This window comes from Maylandia zebra, linkage group LG23, assembly GCF_041146795.1.
Source record: "Maylandia zebra isolate NMK-2024a linkage group LG23, Mzebra_GT3a, whole genome shotgun sequence".
NCBI classification, from domain to species: domain Eukaryota; kingdom Metazoa; phylum Chordata; class Actinopteri; order Cichliformes; family Cichlidae; genus Maylandia; species Maylandia zebra.
In genome coordinates, this window is record NC_135188.1 from 26,741,473 (window position 1) to 26,767,963 (window position 26,491).

General features: G+C 40.0%; 2 protein-coding genes across 3 annotated transcripts in view; both read left to right on the forward strand.

The window, feature by feature from the left end:
* The window catches only part of sh3bp4a (SH3-domain binding protein 4a), a 44,628-nt gene extending 37,343 nt beyond the window's left edge, over positions 1-7,285 (forward strand). For both annotated transcript variants that reach the window (XM_014407567.3, XM_076880680.1), the window contains 2 exons: positions 3,321-3,509; positions 4,387-7,285. In XM_014407567.3, the coding sequence (XP_014263053.2) occupies positions 3,321-3,509; positions 4,387-4,611 (414 nt within the window). In that variant the 3' untranslated portion in view covers positions 4,612-7,285. The remainder of the gene's footprint in view (positions 1-3,320; positions 3,510-4,386) is intronic.
* A 14,256-nt stretch (positions 7,286-21,541) lies between these two features.
* Positions 21,542-26,131, forward strand: arl4ca (ADP-ribosylation factor-like 4Ca). The gene has a single exon (XM_004563320.6). It carries the CDS (start codon positions 21,990-21,992, stop codon positions 22,572-22,574), a length of 585 nt encoding a protein of 194 aa, XP_004563377.3. The 5' UTR covers positions 21,542-21,989; the 3' UTR covers positions 22,575-26,131.
* Positions 26,132-26,491: the final 360 nt, after the last annotated feature.

The following is a 26,491-nucleotide window of genomic DNA, read 5'->3' on the forward strand; positions in this document are numbered from 1 at the left end:
TGTGTCGTAAACATCCTGTATGTAAACAAAGGCACTGCGCATGCGCGTTTTACCCATATTCTATCGCGATATTTCATTTTCCTATCGTTGCCCAAAATTACACCGGTATTACCGTGAACGGTATGATATAGCCCAGCCCTATTGAACGATACAAAATTTTTAATTTATTTGATCAACTTTTCTCCTGACGATGCTGTCTGTGTTGAGAACTCAGTGGATCTGCGCTCGACAATGCAGCCAAGGCGGAGTAATCGAAGTATGAGTGCCGCCCATATGCATTCACTCAAGTTAGCATGGCAACTGCCTCAACGCTACCCAAAATTGAACCTCATCCACCGTACTTCAGATCTGGTGTTTGGAACTATTTTTGTTTTCATGTGAAGTATGACCCTACTTAAGCGCGTCATGGACAAAAGTACAACAGTATGTCGGATGTGCCACGCAATGCTCAGTTATATCGGTCGGAGCCATTTCTCTGTAATAAACTCTCTTTTCCACAGATTAGTGATTTCTCCATCAGATACATTTCTTTTTTAAATTATTTGATTGTTTCAGCAACATTTAATTTAAAAACTGTACTTTTGAGTTAAAAGAAATATTTGTAATTTTAATAGCTTAAAAAAGGCATGAACATTTTTTTGTATCGAAAAATATCAAACCGTGACACCAAAGTATCGAAACGAACTGAACCGTGAATTTTGTGTATCGTTGCACCACCTGGCGCTATGTCATCATTAGTAATAATGTTGTCCTAAATGATATTGTTACATTCTTAAAAATATTTTGAAATTTTAATAATCTTTAATGATTTTCTTTCCCTTGTTGTTGAAAATAATTTTGAGTATTTTCTGCACTGAGTTTGAAATTCTAGTATTGTGACAACCCCCCGGTGGTGCTTCCGTTTAAATAATAACTGCACGTTCCCATGAATGCTTGTATGGCAGCTTTCAAGGAGTAGTTCACATTAAATTCTTTTTGAACTAAAATGTATCTTTATGCACGGAAATATCTTCATGTGAAAATCCTAAAGATGTGTGCATTACATTCCTGCTGTTACTCATTAAAGTCATAGCGGAAAACACAAAACCGTAAATACCTCCACACATTTCCACTAGGTTGTTCTTTTTCTGGGGCTCCCAGCAAAGGAGAAAAAATAAAACTTCCTACAAAGAACCTGAAAGGTATCACCACGGGACAGTGCCTCACTTTGATGCCCGGAGCTTTGTCTTGAAATAAACACACATGCACACACTGCTGGGTTTTTTTTGGGTGTGTGTCATTAAAACAGAAATAGTCTTTTTGGCTATTGTGCCTCTTTTCAGGAAACAAAAAGAAAATCTCCCCTGGAGCAAATTTTCCAGTCAGCTGCGTTCATTAAAACTCAATACATTTTAACCCTCATTTAACTGGGTTAGCTGAGTTAGAATGTATTTACAGCAGCAGGAGCCCTCAGGGACAGGATTACTAAGAGGATGGTAACAGATTATATTTATACAGAAAGCCCTGTAACTATTTTCAGCTTTTGTTTTTACTCTTCAGCTCACAAATCTTAAAAAACAACAACAAAAAAAACCTTATTTGTTCTACATATTCCTGACTTCTGTTATCTTTCCCTCTTTTCCCATGACACAATGGATTCACCGCTTTAGTCCTCTACAGTCTAATTTGTTTGAGGTCTTGAAGACTGAAAAATACTTTTAAATGGAGAACAAAGAATGCAGTCTAACGCAACAGCCCTGCAATAAATCACACCTCCTGAAGGTTAAATCTTAGTTAGTATTACAGAAACACCTCTCTATAAATTGCATTACCTTTCAGCAGCCTCCAAAAGGATCAGAGTTACATCAATACCTCTCTAAAACATTGTGGAAAACAAGTCTGAGTGTAGATATGTATTGTTCCAAAGGGAAAAAAAGGAGATTCTGTGTTGGAAAGGGAAAAGGAAATGGATAGGATGTCTGCAAAACTATGACAATAATAAAGATCATTATAGACCTTGACAGTTTCTAAAATAAGTCAACTGAAGACACATTGGCTTTGGGTAGGTTTTCCACATAGATTGTGTAAAAAAGATGGATCTGAAGCCAATGTGGAAGTGCCTTGAACCTCAAAGTTTGATGTCCACTGCAGAAAACACTGTCCTGATGATCTGATTATGGTCTTAATTGCTTGTTTCAAGTCTTATTTAATACAGTGTTTTAATACTCATTTTGGAAAGTCATTTTCCAGAGGGACGTGCAGCTTACAAGCCATAAGCATACATGCATATCTCCCTCTCCTCGCCCCCAACCGGTCACACTAGATGACTGCCCCTTCCCAAGACTGGGTCTGCCGGAGGTTTCTTCCTCTTAAAAGAGTTTTTCCTTCCCAATGTCGCCAAAGTGCTTGCTCATAGGGGGTCGTCTGATTGTTGGGGTTTTATTGTAGGGTGTTTACCTTACAATATTAATCTCCTTGAGGTAACTGTTGCTGTGATTTGGCACTATATAAATAAAACTGAATTGAGTTGAATTTCTCTCAGTTTTTCAGCCATAACTTGTGACATTCTGGTTTCAGAAATGGTGCCACTGAAAACTTTCCTAATCAGTGGGCCACGACATGGTACCTATGGCTTGCTTTTATGCATGATCTATGGCTTTTCACAGGTTTTTTAAAGGTCTTATCCAAATTTTTAGACCTATTCTATCACTTATCTAGAGTTGGGTCTTTATAGCAGCACACTACACAAATAGTCCAGATGTCCTTTTACCGGTTTGTTCTCCATCTGCTCCTCGAGATTATCTCAGGATAGATTAGATAATCTCTACAGAATATCTCTTGCCGATTGGATGTGTCCAGAACACCTCCAGTGGAATAAACCCGACATGTGTCCTCTAACCTTGAAATTTTAAACCATGTTTATGCTCGAACTACAAGTGGAACTATGTAGTGTGGTTGTGTTTATCCAGTAATGACTGATCTTGAAAATGGTTACCCTGCCAACAGGGTCCTTGAATATGGAAAACACTATGAAATGTCGCTTGATTTGACAGATGTTGCTGTTTCACAGGACAGAGCCAAGTCTCAAATTTCTTTCAATCGGTGAAACAATACTGAAGTGGTTAAGTGATTTGTGCTGTGAATGTATTATTACCAGAACACTTTCACGATTTACATAAATATGGATATAAATTCTCATTCCTATTCTTTCTCCATATAAATTTTGCATACATAGTGATTTTAAATTGATGCATTCCTTCCAATCTCATCCAAGTCAACATGCAGATATTTCTTTCTTTGCTCCTTGCTCATGCTGACTGACCATTTCTTTAACCCATCAGGCATTGCTGAAGATGGACTGCCAGGGTCTGGTTGCCAGGTTGGTCCTGGATTTTGTCTTGTTGACTACAGCAGTAGAGGTGGCATCCCGGTGGAGGGAGCTTGCTGAGAAGCTGGCCCGAGTCTCCAAACAGCAAATGGAGGCTTATGAGGCTCCACATCGAGACAAGAATGGTCTATTGGATAACGAGGTGAGAGGCCTTTAGTCAGTGTTACTATTTACCGGACAACTGGACACTGTCAATGCTGTGGATCACGTCATGAAGTCAATAAGTTAACACATGTACTACAACCAGTTTTTTTGTGTTTTGGGCAAAGCATTAAAAGCTTGCTGAATTAGAATTTAGGAGTTTTGGCTTGACGTATACCTGGATGTACCAACAACAATACATGAATTACTTTAACACCAAAGATAACTTTTAAGTTTGTTTCTTATTTCTTTGATTTATCAAATATATTATTAGCTTTTATTCACAATTTACATGCTGTATGAGTTAAACTGTGTCTAAAAATTTGCATGTCATGTTTGTACACTTGAATTTTAAGTTATATGACTTATATACAAGATGTTTTAAGGTTTATGGTACAGTAATTATCACTATGCATCTCATGGCCTCTAGCTCCTGACCATATTTATTCTACACTCACATCACTTAAATATATATATAAACTATTTTATATTAAATGTCTTTATATCAAACTGCCCTGTGATCCACAAACAGTATATTTGTCCGAGTTACTGTGCTTGGGTAGAAACTCTTCAAGAAAACACAATACTACTCAAAACATTTCAGAATTTCAGGAGAATTAGGTCAAAATGCTAACAAGTAGCTCACGGCAGCCTTCGAAATACTATACTAGGTGTGGTTTATGGAAAGGAGTAACATAGATCATCTTTAACCTGTCAGCTCTTTAGTACAAAGACCTGCTAAAGTTCAGTCTAAATGGGTTTGAGATTTCCGTCCCTACATGAACCTCTTTTGTGTAAGTCTTTGGCAAACTCTTGCCTTTTGTTCTTAAAAAGACATTTTCTTTCACTTCCCATGATCCCCACCCTGAACCCTTTAGTCTATGTGGAAACCAGCCTATGACTTCCTGCTGACGTGGGCTGCCCATGTTGGGGATAGCTACCGAGATGTGATCCAGGAGCTCCACCTTGGCCTGGACAAGATGAGGAACCCCATCACCAAGAGGTGGAAGCACCTAACGGGCACACTTATACTTGTCAACTGCCTCGATACCCTTCGCAGTGCGGCCTTCTGTCCTACAGGATATGGAGATTTTGCTGTGTGAAATGTGTGACAGAAGATTTGATGGCTGGTATAGTAACTAAAGCTCAATTCTGGGATTTGTGTCCAGAGTTTTGTTGACTCGTGAACGGAAGTTGTCGAAAGAATGGTACTCACAACATGTCTGGAGTGGATATTTTCTTTGAAAGAAAAAGAAAACGTGTAGTTTTAGGGCAGTGTGAAGAATCTAGACCATCAGGTCTACTGTGCACATCCTGCTGTCTTGTCTGGACTCTCGCATCCACATCATAGCAGCACTGATTGGTTTTTGATTAGTTACACACCAGAAGTAGCAACGCCACTTTCTGGCTCAAAATACATTGTGAAAATAGATAATCTGGCTCTTTGTGTTTTTTAAGCATCATGTTGTCCCTTTCTATCCCTTTCTTGTGGTCTCTACCTCTTATGTTGTTTCCGCTTTTCTTTCCTATATTCTTCTTAATCTCTTTTCTACCTCACACTTTGTCCTTTCAACTACGTTTTGATGGCTTTCAGAATTACATGCTGCTTTTTTCTGTGTTCCTCTCAGCTTCCCCTTATGCTTCAGTAAATGGCATTTTCAGGCTTCTGTCCTAATGTTTTTCTGTCACTGTGTATTTCCTTGCTTGACCCTCAGGATAGCATCACTCCTCATCGCTGCAGTACAGTGACATTTCCACCTCCTTATATGTTGTTATTTTGTTCATTTGACTGTATCTCACAAGCATTTTTAATTATAAAAAAAGTTCTTTAATCAAAATAAATGAGAAAAACTTTCATATATTAAAACAGTACAAGAATTGCCAGTGATTAGCTTGCCAAAAACTATTAGCTTGCTGACAGGGACTGTCTATGTAGTAAAGCTGCAGTACATCTGTTAATGCAAGTAATTTTTATACTTACATAAACATTTGTTTTTCTTAGTTTGGATTTATTCTTGGTGGACTCCACCTACATAACAAACTAAAGATTTAGTTGCTCAATATCCCTAGATGAAATTGATCCCAAAGAGCATACTGTACAAAAAACTCCTTGAAATTGCTTTGGTCACTACAGCAGTCACCTGTAGTTTGCATGGAAGACATCTACCTGTCTGCAAACACTTCCCAAAGTAAAAGATTTACTGAGCAAGCCAACATATTACAAAGGTCTCTATTTCTAGTTTGTATGATACTTTTCACAGTTTTGCTGGCACTTGTCGAGTAAAGACAATCCAATATCTTCCATCCAAACTAGACAAAGACACAACAGTAGTTGTGTACAACAGCTAGTAACCAAAGCAATGACAAGGAGATTTTTTGGTGAAGCACTGTTTACATCTTTGTAGCTAATTTCACCTAATGATTGCCGGCAACCTCCAGCAATCATTCGCCAATACAGTTAGCTAACAATGTTAGCATGCTGCATGTTGACAAAGGGATCCATTATTAATTTTGAATTCCAAAACCAAATTGCAATGTTTCAGTGTTAAAATCCAGTCAATTGGGAAACAGTATCTGTTTGTTTACTCTCACATCACCAGCTATTTTTTGGTCAGCTATTTTTTGGTCCAAATGCTTAAGCAGCATTGAGAGTTAAAGACATCCAATTACTTTCAGCTCCAGTACTCAGTGGGACTGTTTTCCCATGTGTGGTAGTTAGGTTTTCATTACTAGGCATCCATGAAGAAGATGCAAAGTTTACTGGAACTGGAAGATATAAGAGAAAGTTAGCTAGCTGGCTAGTTGCTATCTGGAGACGTTATATCATGTTCTGACTGAAGTATTTCTTTTAAAAAACTGAACTGCTATGGCTATTGACCTTAACAATAAAAGAAAACTAAATACCAGAAATGTTTGGAGGGTTAGTAAAGTTTGGCTAGTTGACAGAATTATATGTTACTTACAGAGCCAACGTTAAGCTAATTTACCACAGGGACGATGCAAGATGAAACTTACACTGTTCTCTAACTTAAACACTACTAACACTACTACAAGTACACTAATTGAAAAAGAAAAAGGCTTAGGGGCCAAGAATGACAGCTGAATTTTGTTTTGGAGCTCTAGTCATTTCAGCAGATAGCATTAGTTTGCTTGCTAGCTAGCATAGATTAGCAAATTCAGTTTTCAACATGTAACATGGCTGCAAATACAAATAGTTTCATTAATTGAGACTTGAAAATAAAGTGAAATGCATTTTCCTTTATTTGTTAACCTTACTGAAATCCAGAATACTTATATGTATTTTCAAAATGTATGCTTTTTTTTTCAGATGGCTGAAAATGTTTCAGTGCATTCTCACGTCCTAACCCCATACTCTTTATTAGTTACACAAAAATGTCAAATGTGTTTGTTTTCATTAAAAGAACTAGACAAACTAAACCATCAGAAATATCTTTTTAAAGCTTTTATTTAGTTTTTGTTAGTTTTTTTTGTCTTTTCAGATGTTCTTGATTCTGTGACTTTCAGCACGAATAATCAATCCACTTTGATGCTTTTTGGCGGGGTTTTGTGCTTTTGTTGTTTATCTCCATTATGTTTTTGTGACCGCTGCAATGTTTAGAATATGAACGTTTTCCGAGCAGAAAATTTGCAAGTTTATATATTTGTACCAAACACCGACTGAGTATTGACACATTTGTAAGTGATGCTTTATCACATGTGAGAATTTGCAGATCTGTTCAGTGTTTCTGTTCAGTATCAATAAAACCAAAAAACATATGAAAGTCTTATACGCTTACAGTTATTCTACTTACACTTATATTCATGTGTGCACAAATGATTTCTGCAAGACTGAAAACAGCATTTAGACATAACTAAAGTTCGCTCTTTAGGCTTGAGGTTTGGACTTTTACTGGGCTATTGCAGCACCTTGATTGTTTATCATTCATTTTGTTGCAGATTTGCTGCTGTGCTTGGGATTGCATGACCCAGTTTGGGCCAAGCTTTAGCTGTCAGACAGATTACCTCAGACTTAGACTCTAGAATACTTTGGTTTACAAAGGAGTTCCTGGTGGACTCAATGACTGAAAAACCAGGAACTCCTCTGTAACTGCAAACTCATCACCCCTCCACCACTGTCCTGACAGTTGGTATGAATATGTTTATGCTGATATCCTGTGGTCTTTTGGATTATGGACAAACATTTCCACTTTGGTTTTTTATATTTCCAAAGGACATTGTTTCAGAAGTCAAAACAAGTTCAAAAGAAGCCACATGTGAACAGTCTTTTTCTAATTGTACTGTCAACTTTTTTTTGCTAATTGAGTGTATGCAGTGTTCAGTAGATACTTCTCAATCACGAAGATTGTGGCTTTGTGTTAACACACCTGAAACTTCCAAAATATCTGCTTTTATAGATGTGGCCACTGTTATGGATCTCAATCACATCAACAAGCTCTATAAACTGCACGTCAAGTGCATTTTTTCTTATTCCAGAGTTAAGATAATTTGTTTGTCGCATAACTAGAAGATTTTGAATGTTATGGCAGCAAAGAGATGTGTAGCAACCTAGCAATATAAAAAAGACATACCTAAATAGAAAAAGATCATAATAACCAGTAAAAAAATATTTAAAACAAGGAAAAACCTAAAAAACATTAAAGATAGACAGAAAGACTGTTTAATAATGGCTAACACTGCTTACAAGGGCGACCGTGGCTCAGGGGGTTGGGAATCGCATCTGTAACCGGAAGGTCGCCGGTTCGATCCCTGGGCTCTCTGTCCTGGTCGTTGTGTCCTTGGGCAAGACACTTTACCCTGCTTACCTACTGGTGTTGGCCAGAGGGGCCGATGGCGCGATATGGCAGCCTCGCTTCTGTCAGTCTGCCCCAGGGCATCTGTGGCTACAACTGTAGCTGCCTCCACCAGTGTATGAATGTGAGAGTGAATGAATAGTGGCATTGTAAAGCGCTTTGGGTGCCTTGAAAAGCGCTATATAAATCCAATCCATTATTATTACATGAGGTGGTAGTTATTTCACAGTATAAGACATATTATTTCACAAGTGCAGTTATGTCAGTGTTTTATTGTTTGATTTACTGAGAGCAGTTTTGACCAGAACAAGAATGAAGGACCTAGATCTCTACTTCAGACACAGCAGTGAAGGATCTGCCCAGTGATATCACTGTGCCGTCAATAGGGTAGGAAGTGGTGTCGATCAGAGTTGATTGCCTTTATTTGTTATTTTGTTACTTTATGAGTGTTGAGTGTTATTCTGTGCTGTACCTTTCAGTAGGCGTGTAGTCCTCTAACTTCTCTAGTTCTTTTAGCTCCTGTCTCTGTAAGGCTTCCCTACCTAACAGCCCACTTTCCTCTGATTCATCACTTTCTGGAAGCCAGCTGAGGGGCAGCACCTAGTGCTTGTGAGTTGTCTCGACATTGTGGGATTTCTGTGGCTGTAGCAGGTGACGGTGAGAAGAAGAATCTTTGGAAACTGAATATTCACGGCAGTCTGAAGCCTGAGCTTATGGCTCACGCTGATTGACACATAAGGCTGAAAAATAGAAAAAGACAGTATAATACTCTATTTTTATCTCTTAAATACACATACATACATACACATACAGAGAAGACATGATTTCAAAACATGGGCAGATTTAGGGCTGTCAGACCTCGTGCTTTTCTCTCTTTCCATGACATTAAACACACGCAAGACCCAACATTTATTTTCTTTTCCAACTTTTTTCCCAAAATACTTCAATATACCTTTAATGTGAGATTCTGTAGCGATGCACCAAAGAATTCATGAATTTCTGCACCCGGCCCCAATTGGGATTCTCTCTGCGCATGAGCTCTCATTGCAATGCAAAGTTTATTGTGTTGAGTGTTGCGTGACGCTGTCATCATGAAGCCCACAAAGACAATGCAGCAGATTACAGCGTGTAAACACACACACACACACACACACAGAAAAACACATTCAGATATCACACATGGATGCACACGCTGGATGCATGCATGCTCAAGCACTGCACGTGAATGCATACGTCTTTCTGAGCACGCTCTTTTAACCCACCCAAGCATAATCCGCCTTAGACACACACACAGACACACACAGTTTAATGTACTTAATTAAAGCAGATAATTATTCTCCCTCAGAGGACCGGCCACCTTGACAGTCTCGTCCTTTGCCTCTCACTGACTCACCCTTCACATTCCTACCCGTCTCCTGGATACAAGTCGAAACTCACAACAAGGCCATGAATATGTGTGTGTACATGTGTGCGCTTTTTGTCCTGTTTTATCTAAGAATAAAAAATAAAAAGTTTAATTAGTTTTTCATGGTGGATCAAAATCTGAAAGTACCACAGGAGAGAAGAATAGACTGTAAAATGCTCTTGCTGTGTGTTTTAGGGAAAACACACAGCAATGCATTTTTGCCTGCAAGGAAATCCGCTTTTATTGCAATGCTGCTGCCATCTGATTGGCTCACAGGTTGTCTGCTAGTTGTTACAACATCTGGCTCTTATGTGCTGGAGTAGTAGAAAGTAACCTAGGATTCATTTGGCATTATAGGGACTATTTTGTGTTATTTGTTTTATTTGAAACCAACCAAATCTTTTTAATTAAAATTTGAGCTTTTTACTCACTCAGCAGTTTTCCTTAATCTGCATTGGTTTAATTAACCACGCAATGAGCCTAAATCTTGATGTTTACTTTTTTCTGAAGATAGGTGGTGTTAAAAACACTATATAAGCAACCCTCTTGGGCCTGATGTTATGCCAGAGGAGTTTTGAAGCTGTGCAGTTACTGAGTCAGCAGAGCATTGGTGACTTTAATACACCTCAGCTCTCAGCAGTCTGTAACTTTATGTGACTGAGTTGCTGTGGTTCGTAAAGACTTCCACTTTGCAGTAAAACCACTCTGATGGTACTTTTCTAGCAGGCAAAAAATTTAACAAACTGACTTGCTGTAATAGTGTCGTCCCATTATAGTACAACCATTGAACTTCAGTGAGGTTTTTAAAGCGACCCATCCTTTTACAAGTGTTTGTGAAGGCCGACTGCATGGGTAGCGGCTTGATTTTATACACCTGTAGCCATGAGACTAAAGACGCCTGAATTCAATGATTAAGAGGTGTGGGCCAGTACCTTTGTCCATTTGTGCATTGTATCTCAATCTGATATGGAAATCATCATACAATAATGTGCATAAATAAGGCTTCTTGAAGGACATTTAAAGCTCGTCTTTGGATGTTTCTGCCTTCTGTTCTCTGTCAGCATGATCCCACACTGCTTCAATAATGTTGATGCCCTGTTGAGGATTGGGGAGGCCAATCCATGACTGATACTGCTCCACTGTGTGTTTTTCTATACAGGTATGATTTTGCTGCATTGGCAGTGTGTTTGGGATCATTGTTGATGAAAGATGAAGTTATTGCCAACCAGATGCTTTCCAGATATTTCATGGTGGATCAAAATCTGATAGTACTTTTCTGTGTTGAACAATGTCCGGTCCAATACCACTGGCTGAAATGCAGCACCAAACCATTGCAGAGGTCCAGATGGATCTCTTAGGTCCTGTGTCAGGTCTTTGCGGGATTTGTTCCTGTTTCTTTAGGTCATAACTTTTAGATAATGCCCTGCACTTGTCCAGTTTCCTTAGTTTTTTTTAAGGACAAACTACACACCATGCTGAGATATGGTGAGTTTTTAGCTAATATCTCTTTGGGAATCCCCTTATTAGTGTAAATATATTATTTTATGTCTGTCAAACTGTGCTATATTTGGTATTTTTCACAGATTCAACTAAAGAAATTGGAGCAAATTATTTATTTTTGCAACAGGCTGCTAATACCAAAGTGGCTAAAGACACAATTTAAAAACTGTTCTTTGCTAAGTTGTCTGTTGCTACCTTGAAAAAGAAGCTTAATACCCACCTGGGTAAGTTAGCTTTTAGTTAGCTTTAAACTTCATTTAAACTGTTTTAATTGTTGTCTTTTTGCCTTTTAATTTATTTTATATTTACATATATTTTGTGACTTTTGTACTGGAAAATTACTTTGTAAATACACTTTCCTTCCTGTGTTTTTGGTTTCCACTAAACTTCTAAAGGAAATATCAACTTCTTTAGGTTTCCTATACTTACTAGCTAGTCCCTCACGATATCAATTTGCTGCTGAGCAAATGTATGTGGTGGCATTTTGCAAGATTTTGTCTCTCAGTTGCAGGCAGCTGTGGACAAAAATGACATAAAGCAGTACAACTGTTGCTGGGCAACCAAAGAAATGTATTAAAATGATATATAAATGTCTGTAAGGATCAGAGATGCTGCAGATGTAGCTAATAATTCTATTTAGAGTACATGAATAATTGATACAGTGGTATTAGAAAAGTTAAGACTCTTATCCTGTTGTGTGTGTGTGCACACACCCAGACACACAGACTCTCACACGCACGCACACACGCACACACGCGCACACACACACACACACATAAAAAAAAAAAAACACCCAGCACGCCCCTGCGGGCGGTTTATCCTTCAAGCTCGGGTCCTCTACCAGAGGCCTGGGAGCTTGAGGGTCCTGCGCAGTATCTTAGCTGTTCCCAGGACTGCGCTCTTCTGGACAGAGATCTCCGATGTTATTCCCGGGATCTGCTGGAGCCACTCGCCTAGCTTGGGAGTCACCGCACCTAGTGCTCCGATTACCACGGGGACCACCGTTACCTTCACCCTCCACATCCTCTCGAGCTCTTCTCTGAGCCCTTGGTATTTCTCCAGCTTCTCGTGTTCCTTCTTCCTGATATTGCTGGCATTCGGAACCGCTACATCGATCACTACGGCCGTCTTCTTCTGTTTGTCTACCACCACTATGTCCGGTTGGTTAGCCACCACCATTTTGTCCGTCTGTATCTGGAAGTCCCACAGGATCTTAGCTCGGTCATTCTCCACCACCCTTGGGGGCATCTCCCATTTTGACCTCGGGACTTCCAGGTTATACTCGGCACAGATGTTCCTGTACACTATGCCGGCCACTTGGTTATGGCGTTCCATGTATGCCTTGCCTGCTAGCATCTTGCACCCTGCTGTTATGTGCTGGATTGTCTCTGGGGCATCTTTACACAGCCTGCACCTGGGGTCTTGCCTGGTGTGATAGACCCCAGCCTCTATGGATCTTGTACTCAGAGCTTGTTCTTGTGCTGCCATGATTAGTGCCTCTGTGCTGTCTTTCAGTCCAGCTTTGTCCAGCCACTGGTAGGATTTCTGGATATCAGCCACCTCCCCTATCTGCCGGTGGTACATACCGTGCAGGGGCCTGTCCTTCCATGATGGTTCCTCGTCTCCCTCCTCTTTCTTGGGTTTCTGCTGCCTGAGGTATTCACTGAGCACTCGGTCAGTTGGGGCCATCTTCCCAATGTATTCTTGGATGTTCGTTGTCTCATCCTGGACTGTGGTGCTGACACTCACCAGTCCCCGGCCCCCTTCCTTCCGCTTAGCGTACAGCCTCAGGGTGCTGGACTTGGGGTGAAACCCTCCATGCATGGTAAGGAGCTTTCTTGTCTTTATGTCAGTGGCTTCTATCTCCTCCTTTGGCCAGCCTATTACCCCAGCAGGGTACCTGATCACGGGCAGGGCGTACGTGTTGATGGCCCGGATCTTGTTCTTACCATTCAGCTGACTCCTCAGGACTTGCCTGACCCTCTGCAGGTACTTGGTGGTTGCAGCTTTTCTAGCGGCCTCTTCATGGTTCCCATTCGCCTGTGGGATCCCCAAGTACTTGTAACTGTCCTCTATGTCTGCAATGTTGCCTTCTGGTAGTTCAAGAACATATATATATATATATATATATATATATATATATATATATATATATATATATATATATATATATATATATGTGTGTGTGTGTGTGTGTGTGAGTGTGCTAAATGTATATACTGTATATACATTTAGCATCACTTGTTGCCCCTCTGCAGGCTGCTGAAATTTGTCTAATCAAAAGAAAGTGGGCTTTTGGGGAGGGCTCCTTAAAGAGACAGAATCTAAGATACGTAATGGTTGAACTGGAAGGCTGCATACAAGGCACAGTACAAGATAAGTAATGCTCTAGTGACTAACCTTATTTATGCAGCACACTGTTCATGCCCTGAATCCATGTGCTCGTACCATGTACAGTCTGAACTGCTTATTAAAAAGTGCAAATTTAACCTGAATCTGTGCGATAATGTTTCTACATCGCCTTTGTGCAAAGACACGTTTGGAGGGAGATAAGCTTAAATGTAAAAACTTAATCTTCTTCAAGGAAATGAATGCAGATCAGAGTGTTTCTATCACCTGAAACATATCCTAAACAATAATCTGCCATCATCCTGAGAGGTTTAGAAGCCGGTGTTATTGCCCTGGTCTGGAAAAACAGAGGAACAGAGATGTACGCAGTAAGCAAGAGATCTTCTCTTCCCTTTGTTAATTCCAGACAAATTGGCCTGCTTGGAGCAGCTTTTGAAAATGCAGAACAGGTGGCGAGATGAAAAGCTCAGGGACGAGCCGCCGCTCTGTTTCATCTGCCGTTCCTTTTCGGAGGTTTCTGGAGGATGTGGGGAAACAGGCCAGGCTGGTTTCACCTCGTGGGCCTGACGAACATAAAGAGCCCTTGAAAGATAAAGAGAAACGCAAAGCAAAACTCCCTTCATCTGCTCTTTCTCACGTCTTGGGCCTTTGGCTGCATGCTGGATGCAGGGGAGCTGCAGATGTAGAAGCCTCGGCGGTGATCATCAGAGTTTCAGTGTCTCTGATGTGCTGCTAGCTGTAAGAACTTATCAAGCTAAAGATAAACAGAGCTGTGCCCCTTCTTTTCTTTCAGGCTGAAGCAAAGAGTAAAAAGGGGCCTTCCTCTTTATCAAAGTAGCAGATGAAAATCTTGATTGCATGTACATTTTGGCACCTGGGTGCTGAAAACTAGAGCAGCTCGACTCCTTTCTATAAACACAAACTCACAGGACTTCACTTTTAAGGAAGTGCACACATGTTTGTAAGGTGGACCCTCTACACCTGAGAGACAGAATAATAAGGAACTATAATTTATAATTTACAAGGTTAAGTGTAATTATTGTAGATAAGAAAAATCTGCTACAAAGAATACGTCTGAAAAATCCATCTACTAGCTGCTTATCTCCATATACATGTCAATTTTACATGTCATGGTCTTTTTTGGGGGGAGTGGTTTTGCCGTAGCTACCTGCTTTAAAGCCTGTAACCTACCACCTTATCCACTTCATACAGCAAAAACAGGTACCTTTTTTCCTCTGAGTGAAGAGGAGATGAAAGCAGCAGTGGTCAGCAGCAACAGCTCCATGTTATTTTATGTGAAGGAAAATAAGGCTTGGTAGGAAAGAGGAAAGATGTCTTTTTACTGACTATAACAGCTCCCTTTTGTCCTTTAAAATTACCAGATTTTACTCCTGGTGAGGATATTATCTACCAGCTCATTTGTCGAATATGTAAACAAAACTATAAGAGGGTATCTGTAAAAGCAAACGTTTTGGCAGTGTGCTGCTCTGGAGCATTTAGGTGTCTGTTAACACAATATCACAATCTTCCCCGGAGTGGACATCACAGAAAACTCACCCTCAGAAAAACTGCAGACTCTACAGGCCTGAGTTAGCATGTTACATGTTAAAGTTCATGACATCACAATTAAATGTGGACTGAACAAGTTTGGCTTGTTTGAAAGGGTGGCAGGAGAAAGCCGCTTCTATTTAAAAAGAACACGGCAGCTCGGTTTGTAATGCTGCATCTGAACAAAACACAAGACATCAGGAATGATGTCCTTTGGACAGACGAGACCAAAGTGGAGATGTTTGGTCATCATGGAAAACCAAACTCAACATATCAGCACAAACACCTCGTACCAGCTGTCAGCACAGTGGTGGAGAGCTCATGATTTGGGCACCTTGAGGTCACTGAGTCAACCATGAACTCCTCTGTATACCAAAGTATTCTAGAGTCAAATGTGAGGACATCTGTCTGACTTGTAAAGCTTGGCCTGGGCATGAAACAGAACAATGACCCAGTCAAAGTCCAGACCTGAACCTGACTATTGCTGTGGTAGGACCTTAAGAGAGCTGTGAATAAATGAATGCCCGCTAACCTCGATGAACTCAAGTAACCCATTCTTTCACATATGTTCCTAGAAGCGATCTGCATGCCTTAAGTGCTTCATTTCATACACCTGTGGCCATGGAAGTGATTGCAACACCTGAATTCAATCCTTCAGGTGTGTGACTGAATACTTTGGGCAGTATAGTGTAGAGATGGCACGATACCACTTTTTTATGTCCGATACCGATATCATAAATTTGGATATCTGCCGATACCGATATGAATCCGATATAGTGTTTTTTAATCAACAAAACTGTTTTTTTTAAATATCTTGCTGCATTTTGTATAAGTTCATACTCAAGTTTAAAACAACAACTACACTAAAGCTATTCTGTTATACCTGTATGCAAAAAAAAATATTTCATAGTTCAGCAATACTGATCAATCTAATAAACTTAAACCTACACCATCCTCCCTATTCTGGTATTTTAAAGAGTACTTAGCATAAATATTAAGCAACCTAACTAATAGGGTTCCAACTCCCAGCAACAACAAAAATAAATAAATAAAAAATAGGGAACCACCCCTCACGCTCCACCTCATGATGCTTAATCAACGTAATCAACCTTAATTTGATGCAGTGTGAAAAAAAATGCACAGAAATCAATTATTTTTCAAGAAATATTAAATAGATTCAACATCTTTCTTCAACAAAATTGCAGACTGCACAGATGGTACCTTCCCAAAGGAAAAAGTACTATAGCTTACTAGGGTATATATTAGACTTAATAGTTACTATATACAGTAATGGACTTCTATTTATTTTGCATCAAATTAAAACTTTGGGTGTCAGATAATTATTTATTAAAAGCTCGACATTTTAAACGAGAATAAGAAAGAAAAGTATGTCTTTGTGCCCCCTTTTCCCTGTTAATGCCCTATCGGCCCCTCTGGCTAAACTTTGCTAGATCCGCCCCTGCACAGTTACCAGCCGTCAGCTATGTAGAAAAAGATCCTCGAGTAGAAAGTAATATTAAATACATTCTAACAACAGCTGATCAAGCTTAAACGTGCTGCTGTTGTTCAGCCGCTGGTTTCCTCTTTCTGGTGCAAAGTGGGCCAAAAACAAACAAGAGAGACGGACTCGCGACAGAAAAGCCGATCAGCTGATCGTTAAGCAGTTTCATGATTGAAGTAGCAGCAAGAAGAGGCAGTCGCTCCATATATCGTTTGTTAAGCTTAACGCAGGAATGCTTTACAAACATTCAGAGATGGACTTACACACTTGCTTTACTTCTCTCGGGATAACTTTGTCGGAGATGAAATGCCGGGTTGCTAGCGAAGCTCCAAATGCTATCCAGACCACCGACAGGTCCCGCATGCCACAGCCGCTCTATCACGTGATGCATACTGCTCCGACGTGCTAACGTTCTGAGGTGAGTTACGGCGTGTTGCAAGTTTTGTGAGGTGCTTTCGTGATATTTAATGGATCGGATTACATTTTTTATTTTTCTCCGATATCCGATCCAGTAATTTAGGTCAGTATCGGACCGATACCGATACGTAATATCGGATCGGTCCATCTCTAGTATAGTGTAAGTGGTTTACATCATTTGAGTTGGCAGTCCTACAGTGTGGTCAGGGCCACGTTCACACTGCTGGGTCATGGGTAACCTAAAAGCCTCCCAGTGCAGCCTAAAGAGATCAGGTTTGATGTGCCCACAATGCATCCTAGTTTTATCATGTTTACATATTTTACCTTGGTAGTACTTTAATTTGGTGGTACTTTTTTAAGGAAATCTTTTTTGCAAGGACTCAAAATCCTCTGAGATGTAGATCACTTCAGCCTATGTATCTAATTAATTTTACATCATCTGAGTTATAGATGTGTTTTTTCTCTTTTTCTTCTGAAAGTTGGCAGTTGATAGTTAAACAGCTTGTTTGAGGCTCTCTCAGCATCTGTCTGCAGCTCGTCATCTGTTACCTGTGGAACATGGAGGAGACGGTGGAATAAATGAGAAGTAAATCAGAGAGGGAGACTTTTGTTTTATGGATGAGAAGGCGGCGTGGGCGGTGGGCGAGAGACATCCAGCCTAGTTAGAGAGAGGAAGAGAGAGAGGAGCGCAATTAGAGTGAGTCGTGGTCTTATAAAGTTAAGCTGTGTGCATGTGTGTGTGCGCACGCGGGCGTGTCCACACCCTGTTTATAATTCGTTTTATTGATCTTGAATGCAGTAATAAAAGGGAAATCAATAAAGGAGGAGGACAGCGAGGACAATTAGTCGGGTCTTGATGACTCAGGTTGTGTTGTCGTTTAGGGACTGGCTTTCTTTCCCCTCTGCTAACACTGCTGCTGCACACACACACTTGCTTTCACTTCTTCTGGCTAATTAGATGAATTATTTGTGCCCGGGGGGGTGGAATTTAATGAAGGCTCACAATGAGAGCTGTTATCAGATCATATCCGATCAACAGCAGGTACGACAGGTGCTGTAAAGATGCAATGTGAGCGATTGTTGTTGCAGTCAAACTGAAGAATGAGTGTCAGTCATGACAAAGCAAACGTATAGTCATTTATATCTGGAGGGATGCTGTGCTATGCTGTGCTCTCGTATAGATAGATAGATAGATAGATAGATAGATAGATAGATAGATAGATAGATAGATAGATAGATAGATAGATAGATAGATAGATAGATAGATAGATAGATAGATAGATAGATAGATAGATAGATAGATAGATAGATAGATAGATAGATAGATGATCCCGATGTAGTTCTCCCTCATCCTGGATGTAGGTTTGGACTCATCATAATCCATGTTTGTACTGTTCTGACGGCCACTCCTTGTGCTTCTTGGACTCCCTCTGTAGTTGTTCCTTGGCTGCAGTTGGCTACCATGAAGGCCTGATTCACACCGTCTCCTCCTAACAGCAGCAGAAAATGGGCACATGGACCGATGGATGGATCTTGAGAGCTATCTGCTGCTTGAACTCTGGGCTTCGATGTGGACTCTAATCTTAGATGCTGTTAGTCGGGGATTGATGATGGTGATTTTCTGAAGCTGGTAACTCTGATGAACTCCAGTTCTTGATGCTCTTTTCCGGAGGCGGCCCTCTGAGGGAGCCACTTTCATCAGAGCGTTCGATGGCTTTTCCAGCTGCACTCGAGGAAGCTTTTAATTTACCCAAACAAATTAACCTTTACATCTTAAAGTAACAATGGACTGTTAATGCTTCTTATTTAGTCGAGTTGAGTCCATCACATATAGGGCTGTCACAATACTGACCATGATACGTAAAAACTTTAGACTATGAAAATTAAGATCAACAAGTTTGGGAACTCTTTTTGAGCTTTGAAAAGATGCGTCACTAGCACGATGTCAGTCTGAGTGAGTGTTTGTTAGAAGCTTTGAATGGAGGATAAGATTTTTTTATGTGAATTAACTTTGCTAAGTTTACATCTTTTTCCTGAAAAAAAGCAGCTTAGATTTGGACTGATCGTGAAGAAAAAGAACAGCAGTTTGATTTTTGTGTGTGTGTGTGTGTGTTTGCAAACTTTTCCTCTGACTACAGAAAACTGCTGGTACTCCAAGGAGAAACTCTGCCGCCATCTAGTGGTACACATGTTAAATGATCACATGCCTTATACTTTTAACACCAGCAACACATGTATGTAACAAAGTTTATGGGAACAATGGGTTTATTCTATAGCATAAAAAAGCCAAAATGTAATGATCTCCATATGAAATGAAGACAGGAGAATATTAAAGGAGCATTAATTCTGGATTATTGTTGCTTAAAAGGCACATTATTATTTTCTGTTATCCTGAGATGACTTTTAATGTTCATTTAGTTTTACAGATGAATTAAAGACAGCATAGATCAGTTAGATCATTAGTGTAAACCAATCAGGTGTCAGTTCTGTTACAGATCCCAGACCTGCTCCAAACCAGAATCTGAGTCAGAGTCTGCATTCCCTCCAACATGAACAATGTAAAAATAATTTTACCTGCAAACCACAAAAATTTCAGAATCGTGTTAAGCAATCTGACAAGGCATGTTTATGTTGTTTGATGAGGTGCGTCTTGTATTTTCTTATGGAATACCAAAGCTGCCAAAATTGAAAAATGTAAACAATTAAATAAACAAGGAACTAAACAAATAAATCACTCAGAATTAATAAATGAAACAATCAATACAGACGCAGATAAAAGAAAGAAAGAAAACAGAGACATATAGAATAACTCTTGTTTACAGTTATTTTATTTTTATTTTTTTTATTTTAATGCATTTAATAGCATTGATTCTTTGTTTTTTATTATTATTAATATTATTTTGGCAGTTTTCAACCTCTATATTTTTAAGACGCCAGAACATGCAGTGCAGTGTTCACGTTTGGATTTCCAATATTTAAATCTGAGAAAAAACCTTATCAACGTCCCAATATTCTTTGCAATGATTGATGATTTTATTTTGCGTAGTAACGTGTATAAAGAAAATTACATCTAAATGATGAAATTACATTAATTTTGCTTTTAGTTGTTGTTTTTTTTTATTAAACCATAGTTTATGATTTAGTTAACAGCTGATATACATAAACAAAAAGAGAGAGGAAACTGTTTTGGAACATTTTTGGTGAATTTTTCCTTCCATAACTATAACTCTATATTGAACACTACACATCTGTATGTCACTCAGCATTTCAACAAAAAATAATCAATGAAACTTTGGATTTATTTATTGGAAAATTTGTGCATAGAGTAAAAAAAATTATAATAATAATTCTGCAGAACAATCTTCATCATCACTGTTAAATTATTTATTTATTTAAATGTTTTACTGTAACTGCTGCATAAGTTAAAGGTGGATCTCGTTTTAAGTACTCTATATTCCGTTACTTACATTTGTAGTGGCTGTCCTGTGAGGACCACGTATCTCTGAATTTTTAAAGAAAACAGGCCTGCTTTTTGATTTTTTTTAAAAAAAGCAAAACAGCTGGCTGAACATATTACATTCAGTCATTGTCACAGATGCTAATCTGAAATTGCTGCTGAGCCGGCATCTGGTCAGCGTCACTGTTTTATTAGATGGTTAGCACTGACATCACCTCTCCATCATTGACGCAGCTTTCCTTGCTAATGTACTAAAGAAGTTGGTCATCTACATCTGGCAGGAGACTAAAGGTGATCATACCAAATATTGACTTTCAAACATGTTAGAATTGCCTAGTATGCTGTGTTTCCATGTATATTTGCACATTTTTCAATAAGTTGCTCCACCTATTTTCCGTTTTCCTAGAAACATATAAAGAAATGAGTTGAACACCTGTTTGGAACCACTGCTGAAACGCACAGTGAAGATGAATCCTGCTCCATGTGAGTGTTGCTTTTGGTTGAAACTAATTACTGACTGCTTGGAATAACTTTTAGCTGCTTCTCTGTGAGTCCGTCTGTTGGGGCCAGCTGGTGCTTCATTCTACATGTTTCCAAATTTAAGGGCCATGTTTCATGACTTCAAGCTGTGCTGGGTAATATTTGGTCGATATTGACTCACTCTCCATCCTTTCCATCTAATCCCAGGCTTTATTTGCCTTCTTCTTTCTTTTGTTTTATGGCGCCAGAGGCAGTCACTTAAATTACTGACTGCAGGCTGGGGGAAACCATTTTTGATATGTATTTATATTTATATATACTATCTTACAATTAGTGTATCTTTATATCTGCACTCATAAAGTCACAGCTGCTTGTAGTTGCGCATTTTTACCAGCAGGTGTCAGAGTCTCACAGCTGAGGACGCCTCCCTGCGCAGAGGAAAGGCGACTGAACACCTTTCATATTAAGATCCTTTATCCACCCCGCTGGCAGGTTTGCTCTCACGAATGTGAAAGGCTTTTATTTTTTAAAGCCCTTTCGCGTAACCGGAAGCCAGATTTTATTGTGTTTTTCCCGTCTGACTTGACGCGTCTCTCCATGGCAGCGTTCAGTGGCTGATCCACGCGTCACGCTTCATCGCTTCGTGCTTGTGTTGTGTGCCACTACATGAAGGCAGCTGCTCGGAGACAAGCGGCCAGATGCGGAGACGAGTGTGGTGCGCGAGAGTGCATGCAGCCGCTGTACGTGCTGTGATTTGACAATTTGTGGAGGGCAGATGCAGTTGGAGTGAGTCCAGGGATGCTGCGGCGTTTCTTGCTGCCGGAGTGCCGCCGCGCAACGAGGGGCTGTGCCCCCAACTTCTGCTGAGAGAGGAGAAGCCGTTTTAATTTTTACGCGTTTTAATAACCCACGATGGATCACTCCCGGGACCTTTAAGCGTCCCCTGCGGTGATCTCGCTCGCTGCTGTGGGGCTGTGGGAGTGCACGCTGTCTCTCCTCCCCAGCCTGCAGACATGGGGAATAGTTTCTCCAATCTGGCTGCCTTCCAGTCCCTGCACATAGTCATGCTCGGCTTGGACTCTGCGGGCAAAACCACCGTTCTCTACCGGCTCAAATTCAACGAGTTCGTCAACACGGTGCCCACCATCGGCTTCAACACGGAGAGGATTCGGCTGGGAGGCGCGGGGGCCTCAAGGGGCATCAGCTGTCACTTTTGGGACGTCGGGGGCCAGGAGAAGCTGCGGCCCCTGTGGAAGCCTTACAGCCGCTGCACGGACGGCATCGTGTACGTGGTAGACTCTGTGGACACCGAGAGGCTGGAGGAGGCTCGCACCGAGCTGCACAAGATCACCCGGTTCGCCGAGAACCAGGGGACCCCGCTGCTGGTCATCGCCAACAAGCAGGACCTGCCCCGGGCTCTGGACGTCGGGGAGATCGAGAGGCAGCTCGCTCTGGCGGAGCTGAGCCCCTCAACACCGTACCACGTCCAGCCGGCCTGCGCCATCATCGGAGAGGGACTGGACGAGGGCATGGACAAGCTGTACGAGATGATCGTGAAGAGGAGGAAGTCACTGAAGCAGAAGAAAAAGAAGCAGTGATGCCAGGCTTTGGCTGGATGATGGCTAATAAACTATGACGTATCCCATCTATAGAAACAGAATGGATTAAACAAAAAAAAGAAAGAAGAAAAAACACCACAGAAATACTGCAAGTCTCCATATAGGAGGAAAATATACTCATAGAGATGCAAAATGAGCTGAAAATGCATATCATATAAACTCATTAGCATCCATACTTTCCTGTAGGAATGCGTATTTGCAGATGAAATCTATATAGTATATTCATGAATAGCATAAATTCTAAAAAAAAAAAAAAGTCATATTAAAGTCAGATTCATGGGAAGAATATTGATTGTTTACCTTGGTAGATGACTGTTTTAATGTTCTTCACAGGCAGTTGTGTCTGTGCACACTGTGGCTCTCGCTGCACTCTCCCTGATGGAGGAGTATTAATAGGACTGTTTCATTGGGGATGTGTGTATTGTAGCGGAGATGTTTTATAAAGTGTATTGATCCACTGGCAGAGCTCCCTGTTGCTGTGCTGTGCACAGATGTGAGAAGGCAGCTGTAAATGTGATTAGGGATGCACTCATGCACAGATCAGTGTTTAGAGCTGCGAGGTGGTGTTATACCAAAGATGATTCCCAAGAGATGACACAGAAACTCTGCTTTGGTGGGGTTTTTTGTTGTTGTTGTTTTTTACAGCCTTCCCTGCCAAACTGAGATATATATATACCTGGTATGACTGGCTTAGGAGTAAAAAAATTAAATAAACTATGTTATATAGAATGCATTTGAGCTAGGGCTGCTCAATTATGGCAAAAATGATAATCACGATTATTTTCACTGAAATTGAGATCTCGATTATTTGACGATATTTATTTAACAATAACAATGTGTTGAATAATGACTTTAAAGATTGTCAAAAAATAATATTAAATAGTGTGCAAATACTGATAACAGTGCAAATGTTTGCAATATAAAAAATAAATGAAAAATGTAAACATCTATGTTCAGTGAACTTTGCAGTGTTGCTCTGTGGTGCAGCTACGACACCGTAGCAAAGTTTACACAATATGTCTAATTGATCCACGTAATGTTTCCACACCACTGAAGTTTTTTTACCTCTCTTTTCAACCAACGGCAGTCACTCTCCTCTCCAAATAACTTCTGCTTAGCTTTCCGAGGTTCCCTCGGGTCCTCTTAATCAACGGTCCCCAACCCCCGGGCCTCGGACCGGTACCGGTCCGTGAGTCGTTTGGTACCGGGCCGCGAGAGTTGAGGCTCAGGTGTGAAATGTATAGTTTTCAGGGTTTTTATCGGTTTTCAGCGTTATTTTGTTATCGTTTTGAATAAATTTCTTTTTTTTCGGTACCGGTACTAGTTTTATTTTGTTGTATTTATCCACGACACCTTAAAGGCCGGTCCATGAAAATATTGTCGGGCATAAACTGGTCCGTGGCGCAAAAAAGGTTGGGGACCGCTGCTCTTAATTGTTGTGACACGTGTTCGAAATGCAGAGAGGTGCGCTCGATTTGCCACACGGAGCAGCGTGAGAGTAAAGCACGAGGGAGGGGCTAATAATCAGCTCAGTCATTTTTAATGATCGTTGAAAGCCCAGATCGTGATTCGATTAATTGAGCAGCCCTAATTTGAGCTATCTGAAATCAGTTCTTCCTCATCCCTCATCTTGCTCATTTTCTGTGTCTTCCTCAGTGGAACCACCTTTGATTATCCCTCCTCTGGAAGTCAAATTGAAGGCCTTCTGCTCTGTGACAAGCTGATTTGATCTGTTTTGGAGAATTTTACAAATGCTGCATCTTTTTTTCCCCCCTATTTTTAACAGTTCAACTTTTTTCAGCTATATATGCAACTGTTTTATGTATTTAATGCAATATTGCCGCAAGAATAATACGGCTTGATGGTACAAGAGTTGCACATGGACACTGTGGGTCCATTTAAGCCATTACATGTAATGTTGGCTATAGTTCAAGATTAATTTTACCTAATAAAAACTGGACATTGCAGATTAATATAACTCTTGTTAGTGTTGGCTGATAAATACAGCAAACACTGATTATATTATTTGTGCATCCATCTACTCTTACTTTTCACACAAAATTCTCTCTTAAATTCTCAAACTTAAATTTAGTTATAGCTAATAATGCTGAATGGAAGGGAAATCACACAACCAATTAATCAAACTACCATCAGAAATCTTACACCAAAACATGACATAGTCATCAGCATATAGAGTCATTTTTAGCTCCTTTAGTTGCTCTAAAGCAAACCAGCTGCCCTTCAGAGTGCTTGAGAAGTGTTATGAGTGCATCCCAGACTGATTCAACCTCCCGGCAGTGAAAGGACACGTGTTCAGAACCTGTTTTCATCTCCAAGGTGCCAAAAATCTACATCTTGTCAAAGCTGCTGGTATTTTGGAGATGCCACAATTTGGCATTGATATCACAGGAATGGATATTTTTAGTCAGCTGTTTGGAAAAAACAGCAAATACAATTTTTGTTCCTCAAGCGCAGAATGTTTTAAAAGTCCCAATGTTGTTGTTTTAAATAACAGCGATACTAATAACAGCCATACAAAGTCAAAATTTTAACTCAAATATAATAACTCAAAACTAAAACTTAAATAACTCAAAACTGTGGAAATAACTTGACATTTTGAGGTAACTCAGCTCTGCTGATCTGGAATTGTTTTCCCCCGTAGTCAAACAGTCCTAATTGAGATGTGATATTTCATCCCAAATCAATATTATTTTTAGTCACCAAATGCCATGTAAAATAAAAAAAACAAAAAAAAAACAGGAAATGATAAAAAGCCAAACTAACCAAAAAACCACAAAGTTTGATAAACCTCTGTTGAACAGCACTGTTGGCTTTTGCAGAGGACAACCTGTGTGATGCTAGCAGCTTTGTCAAAATTCCCTGGGGTGACAATGGGTGGACAGTCGAGAAGCCGAGTGTCTTCCTGTCACAGTGAAGAAGTGAAACAAACCAACAGGCTGGAACCTGTTCAGCTGCTCATAAAATATTTTACAGAGTGAGAAATAACCATAAAGCTTAACATCAACATAATGTTTCACATACCTGAAAGCCAACTTGCTGAGGAGCCCATAAAAAGTCACTGACATTAGCATTTGGTCTTAAATGACAAGACTGTTGAATGTCTTGTACAGACTGTTCTCTGATGCCACATTCACGATGAAAGACAAGAAGAGATGAAGCAGCATTATTGTGCTGCAGCTTGATGTCTACAAAGTAAACAAACTGTCGAACCTTAGTCACACTGTAGAGGTGACTGTGTTGTCATACCTGTAGCTCAAGTGGGAAGACATGAATGTTAACTTTTTTTCTTTCTTTCTTTCTTTTTCTTTACAGTCAGGATTTCTGATGTGAACGTGGCATCTTTCTGCTAAGTCGAGCTGTGTCCAACATTGCATGACAGCCACTACTTCAGACAATGTAAATGATACAGTACTATAGCGTTACAGCCACGATACAGCAAGACCAAACTATGTATTACAAGCCAAAACAGGAAAAAAGGAAAAAGTATTTTTGGGATTAAACTCTTTGTAATTCAACTTGTGTGTTGTTTGACTTGTGTTTGGTTTCCAAAGTTTTAATCAGGGTGGGAAAATCCCAGCAGCTCCCAGCTAAAAAATATAATTTAAAGGCTGTATATCTGCAGTAAAACTTCATGGCCTTTGCACGTTTCACTGCTGTTGTGCTTCCTGATTTAAACTCAGATTTAGGTAGTTGCTCTCTTTTTGAGCAGCCTGATATTGTTTCGAGGTTTTTACCTTTTTACTACTAACAATGCTAATGGTGTGTAAATTTAAAAATATAAATAAACTATAAAGTCAACAAAAACAACACTCATTGGCCACTTCAGTAGGTAAACTTGCATGTATTTAGCAACTGCTGATCTACTGTGATTTCCC

Excerpts from the sequence above, each read along its gene's own strand:
- arl4ca (XM_004563320.6), top strand. The coding sequence starts at position 21,990 with ATGGGGAATAGTTTCTCCAATCTGGCTGCCTTCCAGTCCCTGCACATA.